This window comes from Coregonus clupeaformis, chromosome 1 (assembly GCF_020615455.1).
Source record: "Coregonus clupeaformis isolate EN_2021a chromosome 1, ASM2061545v1, whole genome shotgun sequence".
Classification (NCBI taxonomy): Eukaryota; Metazoa; Chordata; class Actinopteri; order Salmoniformes; family Salmonidae; genus Coregonus; species Coregonus clupeaformis.
In genome coordinates, this window is record NC_059192.1 from 21,450,381 (window position 1) to 21,471,220 (window position 20,840).

A 20,840-nucleotide genomic window follows, 5' to 3' on the forward strand; every position below is an offset into this window, starting at 1 on the left:
TGACTATCGCCCTGTAGCACTCACATCTGTAATTATGAAGTGCTTTGAAAGGCTGGTCATGACACACATAAATACCATCATCCCAGACACCCTGGAACCACTCCAATTCGCATACCGCGCCAACAGGTCCACAGATGATGAAATCTCAATTGCACTTTACACTGCTCTCTCCCGCCTGGACAAGAGGGGAAATAACTATGTGAGAATGCTGTTCATAGACTACAGCTCAGCGTTCAACACTATAGTTTGCAAGCCCTGCCGGTGTAGTAGGATTCGATCTTAGTCCTGTATTGACTCTTTGCCTGTTTGGTAGTTCGTCGTAGGGCGTAGCAGGATTTCTTATAAGTGTCCGGATTAGTGTCCCGCTCCTTGAAAGCAGCAGCTCTAGCCTTTAGCTCAGTGCGGATGTTGCCTATAATCCATGGCTTCTGGTTGGGATATGTACTTACGTTCACTGTGGGGACGATGTCGTCGATGCACTTATTAATGAAGCCGGTGACTGATGGAGTATACTCCTCAATGCCATTGGAGGAATCCCGCAACATATTCCAGTCTGTGCTAGCGAAACAGTCCTGTAGCTTAGCATCCGCTCTCCCTTCCTTATTGAGCGCGTCATTGGTACTTCCTGTTTGAGTTTTCGCTTGTAAGCAGGAATCAGGAGGATAGAGTTATTGTCAGATTTGCCAAATGGAGGGTAAAAACGGATTTAAGTTTTCCTGCATTAAAGTCCCCGGCCACTGGATGAGCATCTTCTTGTTTGCTTATGGCCTTATACAGCTCGTTGAGTGTGGTCTTAGTGCCAGCATCGGGTTGTGGTGGTAAATAGACAGCTACGAAGAATATAGATGAAAACTCTCTTGGTAAAAAGTATGGTCTATAGCTTATCATGAGGTACACTAACTTAGGCGAGCAAAATCTTAATATTAAAGATCGCGCACCAGGTGTTGTTGACAAAGAGACACACATCACCCCCCCTGATCTTACCGGAGGCTGCTGTTCTGTCTTGCCGAAGGCACGGAAACCCAGCTAACTGTATATTATCTATGTCCTTGTTCAGCCACGACTCGGTGAAACATAGGATATTTGTCACGAATTCAGCCGAGGCTGCCCCTCCTCCTTGCTCGGGCAGGCTTCGGCGTTCGTCGTCACCGGAGTACTAGCTGCCACCGATCTATGTTTCTGTGTTCCACTTGTTTTGTCTTGATTGCACACACCTGATTCCCATCACGTTAATTTCTTTCCCTATTTTACCCTCTGGTTTCCTCATGGTGTTGTACGTGATTGTTCGTTGTTTCTGCTCCAGGTAGAGCTTTACCTGGCAACCATCCACCCGGCTCCCTCGGGATACGAGAGCGTGTCCGCCCTCATCTCCTGTCTGTCGGGGAAAGCGCTCGAGTGGGCCAACACTGAGTGGGGAGGTATAGACGCAGCATCGGTGCGCTATGAGGATTTCACCCGCCGCTTCCGGGCGGTATTTGATCATCCACCAGAGGGGAGAGCGGCGGGGGAACGGTTGTTCCACCTCAGACAGGGGAGGAGGAGCGCACAGGACTTCGCACTGGATTTCAGGACCTTGGCAGCCAGCGCGGGATGGAATGAGAGGGCCCTGATCGACCATTAGAGATTCAGCCTACGGGAGGACGTTCGTCGAGAGCTGGCCTGCAGAGACACCACCCTTAACCTGGACCAGCTGGTGGACTTATCTATACGGCTGGATAACCTGTTGGCCACCCGCGGACGTTCAGATCAGGGTCCGTCCAGTCCATCTCCCAGCACTTCCGACCCTACACCAATGGAGCTCGGAGGTGCTGATTTAAGGGTTAACGGAAGGGGGGCTGTTTCCTGCACCAACTGTGGCCGCAGAGGACACACTGCTGGTCGGGGAATCGAGGCAAGGCACTGGAGGTCCATCCAAGGTGAGTAGGCACCCGACTCATCCAGAGCTCCCTGTTGCTCACGTGTGTTCACATCGAATTTCCTGAGTTTTCCCCGCTTTCCCAGCATAAGGCGCTCGTAGATTCAGGCGCAGCTGGGAATTTTATAGACTGTCTATTTGCACATAGATTAGGGATTCCTATTTGTCCTGTTGATGTGCCCTTCCCTATACATGCCTTAGATAGTCGCCCTTTAGGGTCAGGCCTGATTAGGGAGGTCACAGCTCCACTCTGGATGGAAACGAAGGAGGGTCATGAGGAGAGAATCAGTCTCTTCCTGATCGATTCTTCTGCGTTTCCCGTGGTGTTGGGGCTTCCCTGGTTAGCCTCTCATGACCCCAATATTTCATGGCAACAGAGGGCTCTCAAGGGATGGTCACGTCAGTGCTCGGGGAGGTGTGTAGGTGTTTCCGTAGGTGCAACGACGTTGGAGAGTCCAAACCAGGTCTCCACTATGCACATTCCGTGCTGGCTCATCCGGATCCTTCCTTGGCATCCATAGTCGAGGTGGACGCGTCCGAGGCTGGGATAGGAGCTGTACTGTCTCAGCACTCGGGTACGCCACCAAAGCTCCGCCCCTTTGCTTTTATTTCCGAAGAAGCTCAGCCCGGCGGAGCGAAACTATGATGTGGGGGACCGGGAGCTGTTAGCTGTTGTTAAGGCTCTGAAGGCGTGGAGACATTGGCTTGAGGGGGCTAAACACCCTTTTCTCATTTGGACTGACCACCGCAATCTGGAGTCCATCCGGCCGGCGAGGAGACTGAACCCTCGCCAGGCAAGGTGGGCCATGTTTTTCACACGCTTTGTTTTCACCCTCTCGTACAGACCAGGTTCCTAGAATGCTAAGGCAGATGCTCTGTCCGGACTGTATGACACAGAGGAGCGGTCCAGGGAGCCCACTCCTATACTTCCGGCTTCTTGTCTGGTGGCACCGGTGGTATGGGAGGTTGACGCGGACATCGAGCGGGCGTTACGCACGGAGCCCACTCCCCCCCCCAGTGTCCAGTGGGTCGTGTGTACGTTCCGTCTGATGTCCGCGATCGATTTATCTATTGGGCTCATACGTCACCCTCTTCTGGTCATCCTGGCATCGGTCGGACAGTGCGCTGTCTTAGTGGGAAGTACTGGTGGCCTACTTTAGCTAAGGACGTGAGGGTTTATGTTACCTCCTGCTCAGTGTGCGGCCAGTGCAAGGCACCTAGACACCTGCCCAGAGGGAAATTACAACCTCTACCCGTTCCACAACGGCCGTGGTCACACCTATCGGTGGATTTTGTTACGGACCTCCCCCCATCACAGGGGAATGCCACGTTCTTAGTCGCCGTGGATCAGTTTTCTAAGTCCTGCCGTCTCATTCCTTTGCCCGGTCTCCCTACGGCCCTACAGACTGCTGAGGCCCTGTTCACACACGTCTTCCGGCACTACGGGGTACCTGAGGATATAGTGTCTGATCGGGGTCAGTTCACATCAAGGGTCTGGAGGGCGTTCATGGACCATCTGGGGGTCTCGATCAGCCTGACCTCAGGGTTTCACCACGAGAGTAATGGGCAGGTGGAGAGAGTAAACCAGGATGTGGGTAGGTGTCTTAGGTCATATTGCCAGGACCGGCCGGGGGATTGGTCGATGTACATCCCCTGGGCAGAGATGGCCCAAAACTCCCTCCGCCACTCCTCTACTGACCTGTCTCCATTTCAGTGTATCCTAGGTTATCAGCCGGTCCTGGCACCATGGCATCAGAGCCAGATCGAGGCACCTGTGGTGGATGAATGGTTTCGGCGCTCGGAGGAGACCTGGAACGCTGCCCATTTATGCCTGCAACGGGCTATCAGGCGACAGAAGGCGAGCGCCGACCGCCACTGCAGTGAGGCCCCAGTGTATGCACCGGGGGACCGGGTCTGTCTCTCTACCCAAAACCTGCCCCTTCGCCTGCCCTGCCGGAAGTTGGGTCGGCGGTTTGTGGGGCCATTTAAAGTCCTGAGGAGATTGAACAAGGTATGTTATAGGTTACAGCTCCCTCCTGATTACCGTATTAACCCCTCGTACCATGTGTATCTCCTCAGACCGGTGGTAGCGGGTCCGCTCCAGGAGTCTGAGGTGCGGGAGGTTCCTCCGCCCCCACTGGACATCGAGGGGGCACCGGCGTACTCGGTCCAGGCCATCCTGGTTTCGAGGCGTCGGGTGGGAGGCCTGCAGTATCTCGTGGAGTGGGAGGGGTACGGTCTGGAGGAACGATGCTGGGTTCCTAGGAGGGACATCCTCGATCCCTCCCTGTTGAGGGATTTCCACCGTCGTCATCCGACTCGCCCTGCTCCGCATCCTCCTGGCCGTCCCCGAGGCCGGTGTCGGGGGGGGTACTGTCACGAATTCAGCCGAGGCTGCCCCTCCTCCTTGCTCGGGCAGGCTTTCGGCGTTCGTCATCACCGGAGTACTAGCTGCCACCGATCTATGTTTCTGTGTTCCACTTGTTTTGTCTTGATTGCACACACCTGATTCCCATCACGTTAATTTGTTTCCCTATTTTACCCTCTGGTTTCCTCATGGTGTTGTGCATGATTGTTCATTGTTTTGCTGTCTTTCTTGTGAGCTGGTATTTTTCTTCCCTGCGTGGAAGATATGCTCTGTTACTTTTGTTAAGTAAAGTACGTCGTTTACTAAGTTCTGTGTCCTGCGCCTGACTCCGTCCTACCGCTACACACTGACGCATGACAATATTACAGTTTTTAATGTCCCTTTGATAGGATAGTCTTGAACGGAGCTCATCCAGTTTATTCTCCAGTGATTGCACGTTCACCAGTAGAACAGAGGGTAAAGGCAGATTATCCACTCGCCAACGCAGTCTCGCTAGGCATCAAGCTCTTTGACCTCTGTAATGGCGTCTCCTCTTCATACGAATGACAGGGATTTGGAACTGGTCCGGGAAGAGTAGTATATCCTTCCTGTTGACTCATTAAATAAAAAATCCTCGTCCAGTTCGAGGTGAGTAATCGCTGTTCTGATGCCCAGAAGCTCTTTTCGCTCATAGGAAACAATGGCGGAAACATTATCTACAAAAAAAGTTCAAAACAGCACAAAAAAACACACAAAATAGCCCATAAAACGGTGGCCATCCCTTCCGGTGCCATTATATCTTGTCCACACGCACAGTCATGAAGAGGGCACGACAGCGCCTCTTCCACCAAGATTTGTCATGGGTCTTCGGATCCTCAAAAGTTCTACAGCTGCACCATCGAGAGCATCTTGACTGGCTGCATCACCGCTTGGTATTGCAAATGCACCGCCCTCGACCGCAAAATTCTACAGAGGGTGGTGAGGACAGCCCAGTACATCACTGGGGCCGAGCTCCCTGCCATCCATGACCTCTATATCAGGCGGTGTCAGAGGAAGGCCCGAAAAACTGCCAAAGACTCCAGCCACCCAAGCCATAAACTGTTCACTCTGCTACCGTCCGGAAAATGGTACCGGAGCATCGGCTCTCGGACCAAGACGGCTCTCTCTCTGAGATAGCTTCTACCCCCAAGCCATAAGACTGCTAAATAGCCATAATACTGCTAAATAGTTAATTAAATGGTTACCCGGACTATCTCCACTGACCTTATCTCTCACTGACTCTATGCACACTCACAAGATTATTTACACACTATATACACACTCACTCACACATACTACACTGACACTCTCACACAAACCCACACACATTCACTACATATGCACACATATAACACACACACGCATACCAACAAAACCCAAACAGACCTACACACGCACGCACACACTTTTACACTCATCATATACTGCTACTCTGTTTTTTAGTTTACTCTTATTATTATCTATCTATATGTCTAGTCACTTTACCCTGCCTTCATGTACATATCTACCTCAAATATCTCATACCCCTGCATCCCTGTATATACTGCCATTCTTTTGTATTTTATTCCTCATGTTACTATTTTTCTTTTTATTGAATTATTCATTTTTAACTCTGCATCGTTGGGAAGGGCTCGTAAACTAGCATTTCAAGGTAAAGTCTACACCCGTTGTATTCGGCGCATTTGAGGAATACAATTTGATTTTGATTTGATTAATGGTGTGTTTAGGACCGGCTGACATTGGAATACTGAATCCCCCTCATTTCAGTTTCACAAGTACCTAGTGTGATGTTTATCCACGTAGATACACACTATGCCGTAACATCATCCCCTACGAGCCTACGAGGATAACAATAATACATTTTCTGGGGTTATCACCTTTAGAAATTAATCAATTTTCAATAACAAACCAAATCAGTGATTACACAACAGTGAAGGTTCGGGCAACCGTTATCTCACTGGGCACAAACTGTTTGAATCAACATTGTTTCAAAGTAATTTGTCAACGTATTGTGACTTAGAATCTACTTGGAAATACATTGAATTTGAAAGAAAGTCATCAACTGTTGTTTTGAGGGTGAAATTTCAACCACAGGATTATGTCATAATGGTAACCAAATTTCAACATAGACAAACCTAAAAGAAATGTCAGATCTTCAACGTCATTTCCACTATTAGAAAAAATTAAAATAGGCTGTGCAGCACATCCTACTGGATAATTGATCTATCTACAGCTACGTTTTGGTCTCCCATCCAGGGTTTTAACCAAGCACTGCTTAGCTACTGTATGATATTTGTCACTGAATATTACCATTGTGCTATCGTGAGATTGATTGTTGAGAGATCTCCACTTAAAAAGTAAATAGATTCACTGTTGATTACAAAAGATAGGTTTAGCAGAACAAATGAAATGTGACCATACTTTATCACATATCATATAAATTATGCTATTTAGGCCTATATAGCATTTTCAAAGTCATCAACAACTATTGTTTCAATTCAACCCAGGAAATAGACAATACATAGGCCTAGGGTTTAAAGCTCTGGTTGATTTCAAATGTAATGATATTTAGTGATATTGAATTCTGTTTGGTTGTCAACACAACCAAATATCAACATTTGAAGGAGGATCTTCTGCTTGGATAATTCCATCTGTGCCACTGAGTCTGGCTTTAATTCCAGTTTGTCTACAAATTAATAATTGATATGTTGTATTCACGTCTCCATCTCAACCAAAAATAATACAAGTTAAAGAATAGGACTAATTCAAATCAAACTTTATTTAAAGTGCATTTCAAGTTGTATTTGATTTAGTCCTATTCTTTAACTTAGATGTTTGGTTGAAATGGAGACGTGAATCCAACATATCAATTATACATTTTTAGACAAACTGGAATTAAAGCCAGACTAAGTCAGTGGCACAGTGGAACTATCCAAGCAGAAGATACATCTCCTTCAAATGTTGATATTTGTTTGCGTTGACAACCAAACACAATTCAATATCACTTTTGAAATACAATAAATAGCCTATTAACTTGTCGACAAGTTAACAAATGATATGTTGGATTCACGTCTCCAATTCAACCAAATAAACAAAATATCTGACAATGTATTCCCATTTGAACTTTGCTGTGCTTTTAAATGGTTGAAAGCGCAGAGATAGACATTTGGGTGACAACTAAACCAAAAATCAGATTTTTATTTATTTATTGAAATTTGGTTGTGCTTTTAGATGGTTGAAAGCATAGCGATAACACACTGGAAATTCCACTGACTTTTAGCTGTCTCTTTGAGTGGGTGAATAGATTTTAATCTCATTGATCAACGTCTCAACCAAATATTCCCCAATTCTCCACGTTGAAATGACATGGTGTGCCCACTGGGATACTCTATCTCTGATCCCAAAAAATGGACATAAACTGAAAGAGTACCAGTTCTCTTTGTTATGGATAATGACATGTGGTGAGTTAATTCCGTTATAGATAATGACACAGTGATTATGGGTGAGTCAACATTAACGTTAGAGAATTGATTATAAAGTACTGTACCAGTTATCTACGGGGCATACATGCTGGTTGTAGAGGGCCATGGCATATCTGAAAACAAAATAGAGAGTTTTGATCAAAGTGTTACATAGTCAATAGAACGACAAGATACAAGCTAAGAGTGCTCAGAGAGAGTAAAATACACTAGCTGGGGAAAATTATAGGGGTGTATTGCACTATCCTTAATACATCACCAGATTTTAATCTTTGTTTCTGCTAGCCTACAATATAATGGGATTGTGTCCCCTTTACAAGCGCAATAGTCTATACAGATCATGCAATAGCTACATCCCAACGTTATGAACCACACAATGGTTCTGCTGACTCATCAGTTGGTGGTTCCGATGCCTTTGTCACTTAACATATTAATAAGGGTCATAGTTTCAAGTTTCCAGACCCAGTTTGCTGCAGTCAAAAGATGTCCTCATGAATTAGTGTACAGTCACCTCCATAGCCAGTGGTCTCTTGTACGTGTCATGTGGACATCCTTTGACTGTAGCAAACTGGGTCTGCACTATGCGTACCTCTTTCTCTGAAGGCTATCTGTCAACCGCTAACCGACTCCAAACACAACATGACCACGACTCCAGAGAGTTCAGCTCTCAGGGCAGCAGTCTCTTATCTGACGGTTGAAAATAGGCTACTAAAGAGAGAACATTGGGTTTCAACCACTAAATATCAGGATCAGATCACGAGGTGTTCATGTGCACACTCACTAGATATCTGTCACACCCTGGCTCTGGGGACTCTATATTTTGAGCCAGGGTGTGTAGTTTCTATGGGTTTGTGTTTCTATGTCGTGTTCTAGTACTGTTTTTCTATGTTGGCCAGTGTGGTTCTCAATCAGAGGCAACGAGTGTCAGCTGTGGCTGGTTGTCTCTGATTGGGAACCATATTTAAACAGTCTGTTTTCCCATAGTGTTTGTGGGATCTTGTTTCCGTTTGGTTTGTTCCGTGTTTGAGTTAACCTTAGGACTGCACGTATCGTTTGTTGTTTGTTGTTTTTGTATTATCACTAAAGATAATAAATATGTTCGTTCATCACGCTGCGCCTTGGTCTACTCTCTACGACGATCGTGACAGAAGATCCCACCATACCAGGACCAAGCAGCGTGTCCAGGAGCAGGCAGCCTGGACGTGGGAGCAAATATTGGACGGGCAGGGGTCCTGGACCTGGGAGGAAATCCAGGCCGGGATGGACCGCCGTCCATGGAGTGAGACGGTAGAGGCGCGACGGAGAGAGGAGCAACGGCGTCAACAGTGTCGTCGTCGGACGGACGAGAGGCAACCCCAAAAAATTTTTAGGGGGGGGGGCATACGGCATGGGCGACGGGGCAGCAGGAGGCAGCTACAGGGCGTAGTAGGATGTTAGGTAAGGAGGCCACCAGGTTAAGGGGGCTATTGGCGCAGAGGGAGCAGGAGTTAGTGGTGCAGAGGGTGGAGCTATTGGAGGCGATAAGGGAGAAGGTGAGAATTGAGGCACGGCGAGAGGAACTCGGTAGGCAGCTGAGGGAGCGGAGGGTTATGACGAAACCCAGTCCCGCTCCTCACACCAAGCAAGTGGTGTGCGTCACCAGTCCGGTCCGGCCCGTTCCTGCTCCCCGCACTAAGTGGATGGTGCGCGTCGCCAGCCCGGCCCGGCCTGTTCCTGCTCCTCGCACCAAGCCTACGGTGTGCGTCGCCAGCCCGGCCCGGCCTGTTCCTGCCCCTCGCACCAAGCCTACGGTGCGCGTCGCCAGCCCAGCCCGGCCTGTTCCTGCTCCCCGCACCAAGCCTACGGTGTGCGTCGCCAGCCCGGCCCGGCCTGTTCCTGCCCCTCGCACCAAGCCTACGGTGCGCGTCGCCAGCCCAGCCCGGCCTGTTCCTGCTCCTCGCACCAAGCCTACGGTGCGCGTCGCCAGCCCGGCCCGGCCTGTTCCTGCCACTCGCACCAAGCCTACGGTGCGCGTCGCCAGCCCGGCCCGGCCTGTTCCTGCCCCTCGCACCAAGCCTACGGTGCGCATCGCCAGCCCAGCCCGGCCTGTTCCTGCTCCTCGCACCAAGCCTACGGTGCGCGTCGCCAGCCCGGCCCGGCCTGTTCCTGCCACTCGCACCAAGCCTACGGTGCGCGTCGCCAGCCCGGCCCGGCCTGTTCCTGCCACTCGCACCAAGCCTACGGTGCGCGTCGCCAGCCCGGCCCGGCCTGTTCCTGCCCCTCGCACCAAGCCTACGGTGCGCGTCGCCAGCCTGGCCCGGCCTGTTCCTGCCACTCGCACCAAGTCTACGGTGCGCGTCGCCAGCCCGGCCCGGCCTGTTCCTGCCACTCGCACCAAGCCTACGGTGCGCGTCGCCAGCCCGGCCCGGCCTGTTCCTGCCACTGCGCACCAAAGCTACGGTGCGCGTCGCCAGCCCGGCCCGGCCTGTTCCTGCCACTCGCACCAAAGCTACGGTGCGCGTCGCCAGCCCGGCCCGGCCTGTTCCTGCCACTCGCACCAAGCCAGGGGTGCGAGTCGTCAGCCCGGTCCAGCCCGTTCCTGCTCCACGCACCAAGCCAGGGGTGCGCATCGTCAGCCCGGTCCGGCCCGTTCCTGCTCCACGCACCAAGCCAGGGGTGCGCATCGTCAGCCCGGTCCGGCCCGTTGCTGCTCCACGCACCAAGCCAGGGGTGCGCATCGTCAGCCCGGTCCGGCCCGTTCCTGTTACTGCCACTCGCACCAAGCCAGGGGTGCGAGTCGTCAGCCTGGTAAGGCCCGTTCCTGCTCCACGCACCAAGCCAGGGGTGCGTATCGTCAGCCCGGTCCGGTCCGTTGCTGCTCCACGCACCAAACCAGGGGTGCGCATCGTCAGCCCGGTCCGGCCCGTTCCTGCTCCACGCACCAAGCCAGGGGTGCGCATCGTCAGCCCGGTCCGGCCCGTTGCTGCTCTACGCACCAAGCCAGGGGTGCGCGTCGTCAGTCCGGCACAACCCGTGCCTGGGTCACCGGTGCCTGATCAGGTACCGGTCAGCTGCTCCACACCGGAGCTTAAGCAATCCGCTCCTTCGATGTCCAGTCCAGCTCCAGCCAGCGGGGCCAGACCGGACCAGGGGCGTGCACGGGGATTATTGGAGGGTGGTGGGCAAGCCCGGAGCCGGAACCGCCTCCGAGGAGGAATGCCCAACCAGCCCTCCCCTGTTTGGGTTTTGTTGAGGCGCGGTCGCAGTCCGCGCCTTTGGGGGGGGGGGTACTGTCACACCCTGGCTCTGGGGACTCTATATTTTGAGCCAGGGTGTGTAGTTTCTATGGGTTTGTGTTTCTATGTCGTGTTCTAGTATTGTATTTCTATGTTGGCCAGTGTGGTTCTCAATCAGAGGCAACGAGTGTCAGCTGTGGCTGGTTGTCTCTGATTGGGAACCATATTTAAACAGTCTGTTTTCCCATAGTGTTTGTGGGATCTTGTTTCCGTTTGGTTTGTTCCGTGTTTGAGTTAACCTTAGGACTGCACGTATCGTTTGTTGTTTGTTGTTTTTGTATTATCACTAAAGATAATAAATATGTTCGTTCATCACGCTGCGCCTTGGTCTACTCTCTACGACGATCGTGACAATATCATTATGTAAGCAAAACAGTATTGCATAATACACTGACACTGATGGGGCACTGGGTTCTGCATGGTCTGATAAGATCAGAAGAGGATCACACAAAAAACATGCTGACAGAAGAACATGAAGAGACGTTTAAAGTTTCACCATACGGTTTGAGAACCTCTATTCAATATCTATTGATTGCAGGGGATGATAATGTGGCAATGCTTAGGTCATGCCTATTGATCTCCCCTTCACTTAGGTGAGCAAATAAATATAGGGGGGTTTGACCTTCTGGGGAAAAGCAGAAATCCTGACAGAAATCCTGTCAGACCTGAGGGGCACCATCTTCTATACATCTAAAATGAATGCAACTCATTGGCTGAGACCATGTGGCCTAACCAGTAATAACTCCCTATATAATTGGTTAGGAAAACTTGGGATCCTAATGATCACACATTACATAAAATTGGATAGCATACTTCTGTTGTGCTTAACTTAGTTACTCAGATTAAATCCATTTTAATAAGATCTTCTCTGAAGACATCTCTCCTACAGTAAATACACAACCATTTTTGACAAAGGACTCATGCTGTGCCCAAGCTAAACATAATATAGTGTATGTCTCTGGGTTACATAAGGCACTAGTAGACCCATAAACCCACAGACAGGCAGGCGTTAAGTGTCTATGAAACAGCAGGTCTGGAAACAGCCTGGCCAGGGGTTGCCAAGCAGGGTTACTATCGCAGTCTCAGACAGGAGAGACAGGGAAGCTTTTGTGTGAAAATGGGTGTGAAGAAAAATCGAGCGCCCACGATCTAGGGGTTCCATAAGGTACAGTACAGTAGAAGGTACTGTGTCTTGTCACACTGGACAGAGAGCGCGAGAGAGAGAGAGAGAGAGAGAGAGAGAGAGAGAGAGAGAGAGAGAGAGAGAGAGAGAGAGAGAGAGAGAGAGAGAGAGAGAGAAAGAGAGGCGGGGGTTGAGGGTGGTCATAAACAGTAACAAATCCAAAGTGCATATGAAAAAAGGGGTGTGCCTCATCTCTCATGGAAACTCCTTACAGCCTGCATACCTGAGACCTCTCTGCACCCTTTGGAATACAAGGAAGCCTTCATGCTGCACTCTTAGAAATAAATGTCCTACAGTATCTAGAAACTAAAAGGTTCCAGGTAGAACCCTTTTGGTTGTCACGATCGTCTTGAAAAGGAGCGGGCCAAGGCGCAGCGTGAGATGCGTACATATTTATTTTCTTGTACACCACAGCGAACAAAACAACAAACGAAACGTGAAGTCCTTCGATACAAACACAAATCAAAAGGAACAAGAAACCACACCAAACGAATGCCTTACAGCTACCTAAGTATGGCTCCCAATCAGAGACAACGAGCAACAGCCGTCTCTGATTGGGAGCCACCCTGGCCAACATAGAAACACAAAACTAGAACCTAACACCCTGGCTCAACATACGAGAGTCCCCAGAGCCAGGGCGTGACATTGGTTCCAGGTAGAATAACCCTTTTGGGTTCCATGAAGAACCCTTTCCACGGAGGGTTCTCCATGGAACCCAAAAGGGTTCAATCTGAAACCAAAAACGGTTCTAGCTGAAACAAAAAATAGTTATCCTATGGTGACAGCCGAATAACCCTTTTGGAACCTTTTTTTTTCTAAGAGTGTGCAACACACAGTCCCCAATTCTGAGTTGATGGAAGTTGCACCTAACTGCTGGTACAGGGTCAGATATTATTTGTCCTCCAATACTTACTGTTAGGATTTGGGCTTGGGTTATCTGATCCTAGATCTGAGAAGTGACATTCTTGACTTGGCTGGGTTGCAATGTCCATTCGATTTAATGTGCCTGTGGACCTTGGCCATATCCAGGGGTTTACTGTAGAGCCTCTCTCTCATTAGCAATGACCTGAAGTCAACAGTTAGCTAGAGAGTTGTGGTCTATAGCGCTTCTGTGAAATTCCCAGAGTTTAATGACCTCAACAAAAACACTCTTTCATTTCAAGGAGCACTAGAGCACTGCTGACCAAGCGACACACCTCACAAGTATAACCTGATACTACACTGGGTCCCTGGGAAAAATAACTAGGACATTCTGAAAAGTATCGATTGATCATTTAATTGTTCAAAACAATTTTATCTATGGCCTACAGTGTAAATATTTGTGTCTACTGTGCAAGTGTGTGTGTGTTCGTGTGTGTGTTTGTATGTTTTTGGGGGGATTCCATCGAGTGTAACCAGTCACTCAGCACTTTTCAAGGTGAACAAATTATTATCTTAAGAAACACAGGCAGGTGAGAGGAGATGTCTAAACACATTATCTTCCCAAGCTTGGTGGCTGTGCAAGATAAGGTAGCAGACAAACATAATAAATCCTATCTATCCCAGAAGCTCTCTGAGTAGACAACTGAGGTGTGACAACTCCTGTGTGTGAGGATACACAGCACAAATCTAAATCTCTTCCACTTTCTTGATAGGTGCTAAGCCCCATCAAGAGAGAGAGAATGTTTTACTGTTTTTTCAACAGAACATTGTACAAATGGCAGCAACGTGCTGAATTGTGAGTACAACTTACATTTCAATCAAAAAAATGGCAACACAAACATAAATACATGTCCATCGTCAACTGTTCAGCAGGCAAACCATAGCTGGGATGGCGCTGCAGCGGAAAAGCTCAGTCCTGCAGAGGATCAGTTCCAGTTTAGCTTGAAGAGCGGGCCTGGTGCTGTATCTTACAGGTAGAGTACTACTATCTTTGTGATAAAAAAAACTATTGTATAACATCAAGCCTTTCAGCTCTGCTCAATAATGTGATAGATAAAGTGAGATTTGGGGTTACTACTGTACAGTACAATTAAAAGAGAATATTCAAGAAAGAGCCTCTAGATTAGAACTAGGTTAGTCTCTCTACCAGAGTGTGCTTCAGGGGCGGACTGGGACCAGAATTGTGGGCAGACAGGCCCACTGGATTAAAAATGGCATTTGCCAGATGGCCAGTCTGCCCCTGGTGTGCTTGACTCATGACTGTTCTGAGACTACTCTGGAACTAATATTATGTTCAAGAGTTCAGGAGGTCTCTCTTGTAAAATAGATTTATAGTCTCAATGACACTAACCTGGTAAAATAAAGTTTAAATAAGAGGTATGGGTCTGTACTGCTCTGGCCCTCTGGCAGTGCATTCCACTGCAGCAGTGATCACAGCAAGCCCAGGCATCCCCTCCGTCTGTACACCAGTCACACACAGCTGGCGCTAACACGTGAGACGGTACACAACCTTTCTATTTATTCACCTCCCTTTCTTTAATTTATTACCCCTTTACTTACTCTTTCACTCAATCTCCAACTCAACTTCCCATTCAACCGTTCCTCTCACCCTTTTTCGGCCATCTCCTTAGGCTTTTCCATTGCCTTTTCTCACAAACTACATTTGTAACATCTCAAGAGACCTGCTAAATCCACAATGAAGATTTTGCAATAACCATCTCTAGAATTACAGCCAAAGGAACCTGATACCATCTGATCACCTCAATCCAACCTTACAGACAGATGCCAAAGGGTACATCAACCCATAATAACAGCTTTTCTAGCTCATTTCATCCATAAAGGCTGCCTTTATTGCCAGTTGTTTCAATGTAAAGGGTAATTAACACTTTTGTGGCAGGACTGCAATTAAGACACTAGCTGAATAGAGGGATGAGGAGGCCCAACAGAATTTGCTTGAATTTAGATGTTTGATGCATATCAGTCAGCCTACAAGTAATCCATGGCCATAGAGAGAAATGTTGGCTTTCCATCACCTTACTTTTAAGCTTAACTTAACTTAATTTAACTTAAGGCATCTTGAACTCAATGAAGTTCCTAATTTTTCAACACAGTCTTTCAAACAGTCTCGCGTGTTGTTACATGTTTTTTCTTTGTCTGTTTTTTCTTTGTCTTTACAGACAGATCACTAAGATTTCAGTCTTATAGGAATCTAACTTGATCAAAAGTGACAATTAGGTACAATCAGCAATTATGCACATTTTAGAAGACCTTGGGACAGCATACCCTACCCTCTATATATACTCACAACACAATAGGGAAATCTGACTGGGGTTCCTCAAGAATACACAATACAATACTTGTCTTGTTGCGATCCGAAGAAAAAAAACAGAACACTTTTACTTGTACTTCTTAGTTAGACTATACTTACACAACCCATATTCCAGTGATGGTGAAGACAGGTAGGCTGATGGGTATGATCACCCAAATAGACATGTTGATCACTTTGGTCTCTGTGGTCCACTAGCGACCTGTGCCTCCAGAGGAAAAAAAGGGATAAATCTACTTCTCTCTCCCTCTTCAACTTCAGTGATTAAAGTCATTCAGGCAGTCCATAACATGCATGACATCCATAGCAAACATCAGGACTGATTAAGAATCTATAATTAAAAATGTGTATTATGGTTATTGCATTATAATGTAATAACATAGATGTATGGATAAAGGTAGCCTACTGTAGGAGAGCAAGGGCAGACGGGGTTTCCATCATACCTTTGCACCTTTCTAGGAAATCGTTCAACATCTGTAGGTAGTTTTCCCAAATACGGAAAAAGTGGAATCCTTGGAAAAAGCAAAGTCCCTGAACATTTTCCAGCAATGTAGATATCTTCTCTGGTCGTTAGCTAAACGTGTTTTGAAGCAAATTCTATACAATTCCTGTGTTAAAGAGAGGCGAGAACAGGTTTGTTGCTGATGTTCATTCGTCCTCTATTTTTTTGCATCAGGATCTGTGTCAGTCTCTGCCGCGAAAAAAGTATGTAAAGGAAGCCAGCTGTTGTACCTAACTCCTCCCACCAAGGGGAGCTTTTTGTTTAAGAAAATTACAAGACAATACACCACAGTAGCCTATCACTGATCTGCGAAATCATGTTTGTTTTCTTCTTTATTTCGAAATGTGCTGTACTCACTACAATAAAGTATATCTCTCCAATGCAATCTCCCCATATGTCATTGTTCAAACAGATGCCGTTATTCAAACTTATCAAAAAAAGTTTGATAAGAAAAATAAACAAGAGTATGCGTGCGTGTGGTGTGTGTGAGACTATCATCATTCTCGGACGTCAGAGAGTTGTAGCCTACCTACTTGCGTGTAGTAAAGATGCAACATGTATGTTCATCATTAACAGCTCTGTACATGCTCTTCATAAGTCACTGATATGTGGCATTGTTTATAAGCACATCTGCAGATGACTCGTTGCTGCTGTGAGATGAGGTGAAGTTCTTGGATCACCTCTGGTTCTGGAAATCGTTGTCACAACTGCATTCAAGGCATTTACTTAGTCCGCAGAGCACTAAAACAGACCTGCCACCTGAGAATTGCGGCTTAGGCTGTTTTATTTTCTATTTATTTTTCTTGAATGAGTTTGGTGCAGTGGTGTTTCTCGTGAAAATAAAATACAGTGGGTCTATGCGGGCTCACGCGGCAGCCGCGGTAACTCACGTGCCCTGTGGTTAACTAACACGTTTGATTGAATGTGGCCGCGTGGCCCCAGAGCTGCTTTTAAAAACGTCCTAGTTTTAAAGAAATTAAAGAACAGAAGACAGAACACTAAATTCAGAGTAGTCTAGCCTTGGCCTAGGGCTATGGAGCCATGAAAGAGAGATGACTGAAGAGTCTGAAGAAGGTTACAAATCTTACAGAACGTTTGGTGTAGCTACACTCTTAGAACAAAAAGGTGATATATAGAACCTTAAAAGGTTATTCGGCTGTCCCCATAGGAGAACCCTTTGAATAACCCTTTTTGGTTGCAGGTAGAGCCCAATTAGAACACTTTCTACAGAGGTTTCTACATGGACCCCAAAAGGGTTCTACCTGGAACCAAAAAGGGTTCTCCTATGGGGACCACCGAAGAACCCTTTTGGAACCCTTTTTTCTAGGTGTGTAGGCCTAAGACATGTTTTATGTAACTTTTAGTCCATATGCCCATTGCCTAGCATCAGGACCACCACAACTATGGGATTATGTTTGGACATTTTAATGATCTGTATCAGGCCAAATTAATGTAATGCCCAACAGAATCCCTTAGTTGCGGTCCTGAAGCTATCCCTTACCCAAACTTTAGACCTCGTCGCCGTTCGAGAGATAAATCACGCTGAAATTACTGGCTAGGCCTACCTGTTCAGCACACTTTCCCATGTCAGAAGGAAGCCTAGGCCCTAGCCCTGGGGGGCTATCCATAATCGGTGGACAGTTCCAAACAGTGCACAAGAAGAATGTATTAGGCCTAAAACCTTCTACCTAAATCAAACTCAAACATGGATGCCAATGCATACTGAACAAAAATATAAACTCAACATGCAACAATTTAAACGATTTTACTGAGTTACAGTTCATATAAGGAAATCAGTCAATTGAAATAAATTCATTAGGCCCTAAGCTATGAATTTCACATGACTGGGCAGGGGTGCAGCCATGGGTGGGCCTGGGAAGGCCCATCCACTGGGGAGTCATGCCCAGCAAATCAGAATGAGTTTTACCCCACAAAAGGGCTTTATTACAGACATAAATACTCCTCAGGTTCATCAGCTGTCCGGGTGGCTGGTCTCAGACGATGCCGCAGGTGAAGAAGCCGGATGTGGAGGTCCTGGGCTGGCGTGGTTACTCGTGGTCTGTGTTTGTGAGGCCGGTTGGACATACTGCCAACCTCTCTAAAATGACATTGGCGGCGGCTTATGGTAGAGAAATGAACATTCAATTATCTGGTAACTGCTCAGGTGGACATTCCTGCAGTCAGCATGCCAATTGCACGCTCCCTCAAAACTTGAGACATCTGTGGCATTGTGTTGTGTGACAAAACTGCACATTTTAGAGTGGCCTTTTGTCCCCAGCACAAGGTGCACCTGTGTAATGATCATGCTGTTTAATCAGCTTCTAGATATACCACACCTGTCAGGTGGATGGATTATTTTGGCAAAGGAGAAATGCTCACTAACAGGGATGTAAACAAATACATTTAAACTTTAAATTCCTGACATTTAATCCTAGTAAAAATTCCCTGTCTTAGGTCAGTTAGGATCACCACTTTATTTTAAGAATGTGAAATGTCAGAATAATAGTAGAGAGAATGATTTATTTCAGCTTTTATTTATTTCATCACATTCCCAGTGGGTCAGAAGTTTATGTACACTCAATTAGTATTTGGTAGCATTGCCTTTAAATTGTTTAACTTGGGTCAAACGTTTCGGGTAGCCTTCCACAAGCTTCCCACAATAAGTTGGGTGAATTTTGGCCCATTCCTCCTGACAGAGCTGGTGTAACTGAGTCAGGTTTGTAGGCCTCCTTGCTCGCACATGCTTTTTCAGTTCTGCCCACACATTTTCTATAGGATTGAGGTCAGGGCTTTGTGATGGCCACTCCAATACCTTGACTTTGTTGTCCTTCAGCCATTTTGCCACAACTTTGGAAGTCCCCTGTAGCTCAGTTGGTAGAGCATGGCGCTTGCAACGCCAGGGTTGTGGGTTTGTTTCCCACGGGGGGCCAGTATGAAAATGTATGCACTCACTAACTGTAAGTCGCTCTGGATAAGAGCGTCTGCTAAATGACGTAAATGTAAATGTAAACACATTTTGGCACAAAATTGGAGAGAAATACGTTTTTGTGCGTATGGAACATTTCTGGGATCTTTTATTTCAGCTCATGAAACATGGGACCAACACTCTACATGTTGCGTTTATATTTTTGTTCAGTATAGTAAAAAAATAAAATATATATACATTTTTTTATTGGGATACCAATGTTGTGTTCTCACTTTGCATGCACACCTGTCTGTGGTTGACACCTGTCTTTCGTTAGCTAAGGAGCCCCACAAAAAGGGTGTACGCGCAGTGCTGCCACAAACTGGAAGACAAAGGAGTGTCGGCCGCAATGCAAAAACACAACATAGGCATCTATGTTTGATTTAAATGAATATTGATTCATTTTTATTAATACTTTTTTTGTGCACTGCTTAGTAATGTAGGCCTAAATGATTATTAAAATGAACTGAAATAAATCCATGATGAATGTCATTGTTGATATAGTGTAGGCCTACAATAGAGTATGTCACTCTGACTCTGTGCAGCAATAGGCCTACTAGCATACTTGCTAAACTTACTGTATGGTAAGGATTCTACACAGTTTCAATCCTCAACAAGCTTGTGTGGACTGAAATGAAATGACTAGAATGGAAAGCTGCTATTATTTGTACTGAAAGTCATATATAGAATCTCATAATCGCATTATGTATCCACATAATGTATCGTCTCCCTTTCATATAGTATCATCCGATTCATCCCACATTCTAAGTCACCTTTTGGCCCCCTCCATGGCATAGACCAGACTATTATAACGGAAGACTAATCATATTGTTTCCACATGAGGGCAGTAACTACTCAGCTGGACTTTAATGGCATCATGAATCCCATCTTCCTGTAAAGCAACTAAAATCCAAGGGTGATGAGGAATTACAGACGGTTTGGATTACATGGAAGAAGAAGCCAGAAGGCAACAGACTGAAAATGCTGTAGGAAATGTCACAGTAAACACAGGCACACACACACACACACACACACACACACACACACACACACACACACACACACACACACACACACACACACACACACACAGAGGATCTGGTAGTAGCAAGCTTCCCTGAAGTTTTTGAGAGCAGCAGCCCTTGCAGTTTTGTGCATTGTGTTGAGTTTTGGGGTGTCATACGGAATGTTGTTAGGTAAGCCATTGTGAGAATTCCACAGTAAGAAACCACTGAATCAGGAATCTCACTCAGGAATCGTATCTGAGTGATCTGTTCCCTCTATGTCAGGGATTTGGACCGACTTACTTTGCATTTTCTGTTTTGGTAGCAGCAGATGTAAGCATCTGCAAGCTTGGCCACTATCTTGTTTACTCCCAAGAGTGCGTCATGAGCTTTGGAGAAAATAATCCCATACTTACTGTAAAATATGCTGGTGGATCTTTGATGCTTCCACTGGTCTTGGGGCCCTTGTTAAGGTCAACTGCATCATGAACTTTACCCAGTACCAGGACATTTTAGCCAAAAACTTGGTTGCCTCTGCCAGGAGGCTGAAACTTAGCCGCAAGTAGATCTTCCAGCAAGACAATAACTCCAAGCACACATTAAAATCCAAAAATAAATGGTTAATTGACCACAAAATCAACATTTTGTAGTCTCCGGACTTGAAAACCTGTGGTTTGAATTGAAGAGGGCAGTCCATAAGCTCAGACAAAGGATATCAAGGATCTGGAAAGATTCTGTATGGTGGAATGGTCTAAGATCTCTCCCCATGTGTTCTCCAATCTCATAAAACATTTTAGAAAAAGGCTCAGTGCCATTATCCTCGCAAGGTGAGGTATTGAAAGGTATTGAAAACAGGGGTGCAGACAATTTTTGAACCTATCTTT

General features: G+C 46.8%; 1 protein-coding gene across 2 annotated transcripts in view; it reads right to left on the reverse strand.

The window, feature by feature from the left end:
• LOC121542236 (transmembrane protein 150A) overlaps window positions 1–16,195 on the reverse strand; it is a 32,190-nt gene extending 15,995 nt beyond the window's left edge. The window contains exons 1-3 of one of the 2 annotated variants that reach the window (XM_041851759.2): window positions 15,929–16,195; window positions 15,588–15,687; window positions 7,849–7,896 (exon numbers count right to left, since the gene is read on the reverse strand). In XM_041851759.2, coding sequence (XP_041707693.1) covers window positions 7,849–7,896; window positions 15,588–15,652 — 113 coding nt within the window. In that variant the 5' untranslated portion in view covers window positions 15,653–15,687; window positions 15,929–16,195. Of the gene's footprint in view, window positions 1–7,848; window positions 7,897–15,587; window positions 15,694–15,928 lie in introns of both variants that reach the window. The other variant, XM_041851699.2, reaches the window with a different exon arrangement.
• Window positions 16,196–20,840: the final 4,645 nt, after the last annotated feature.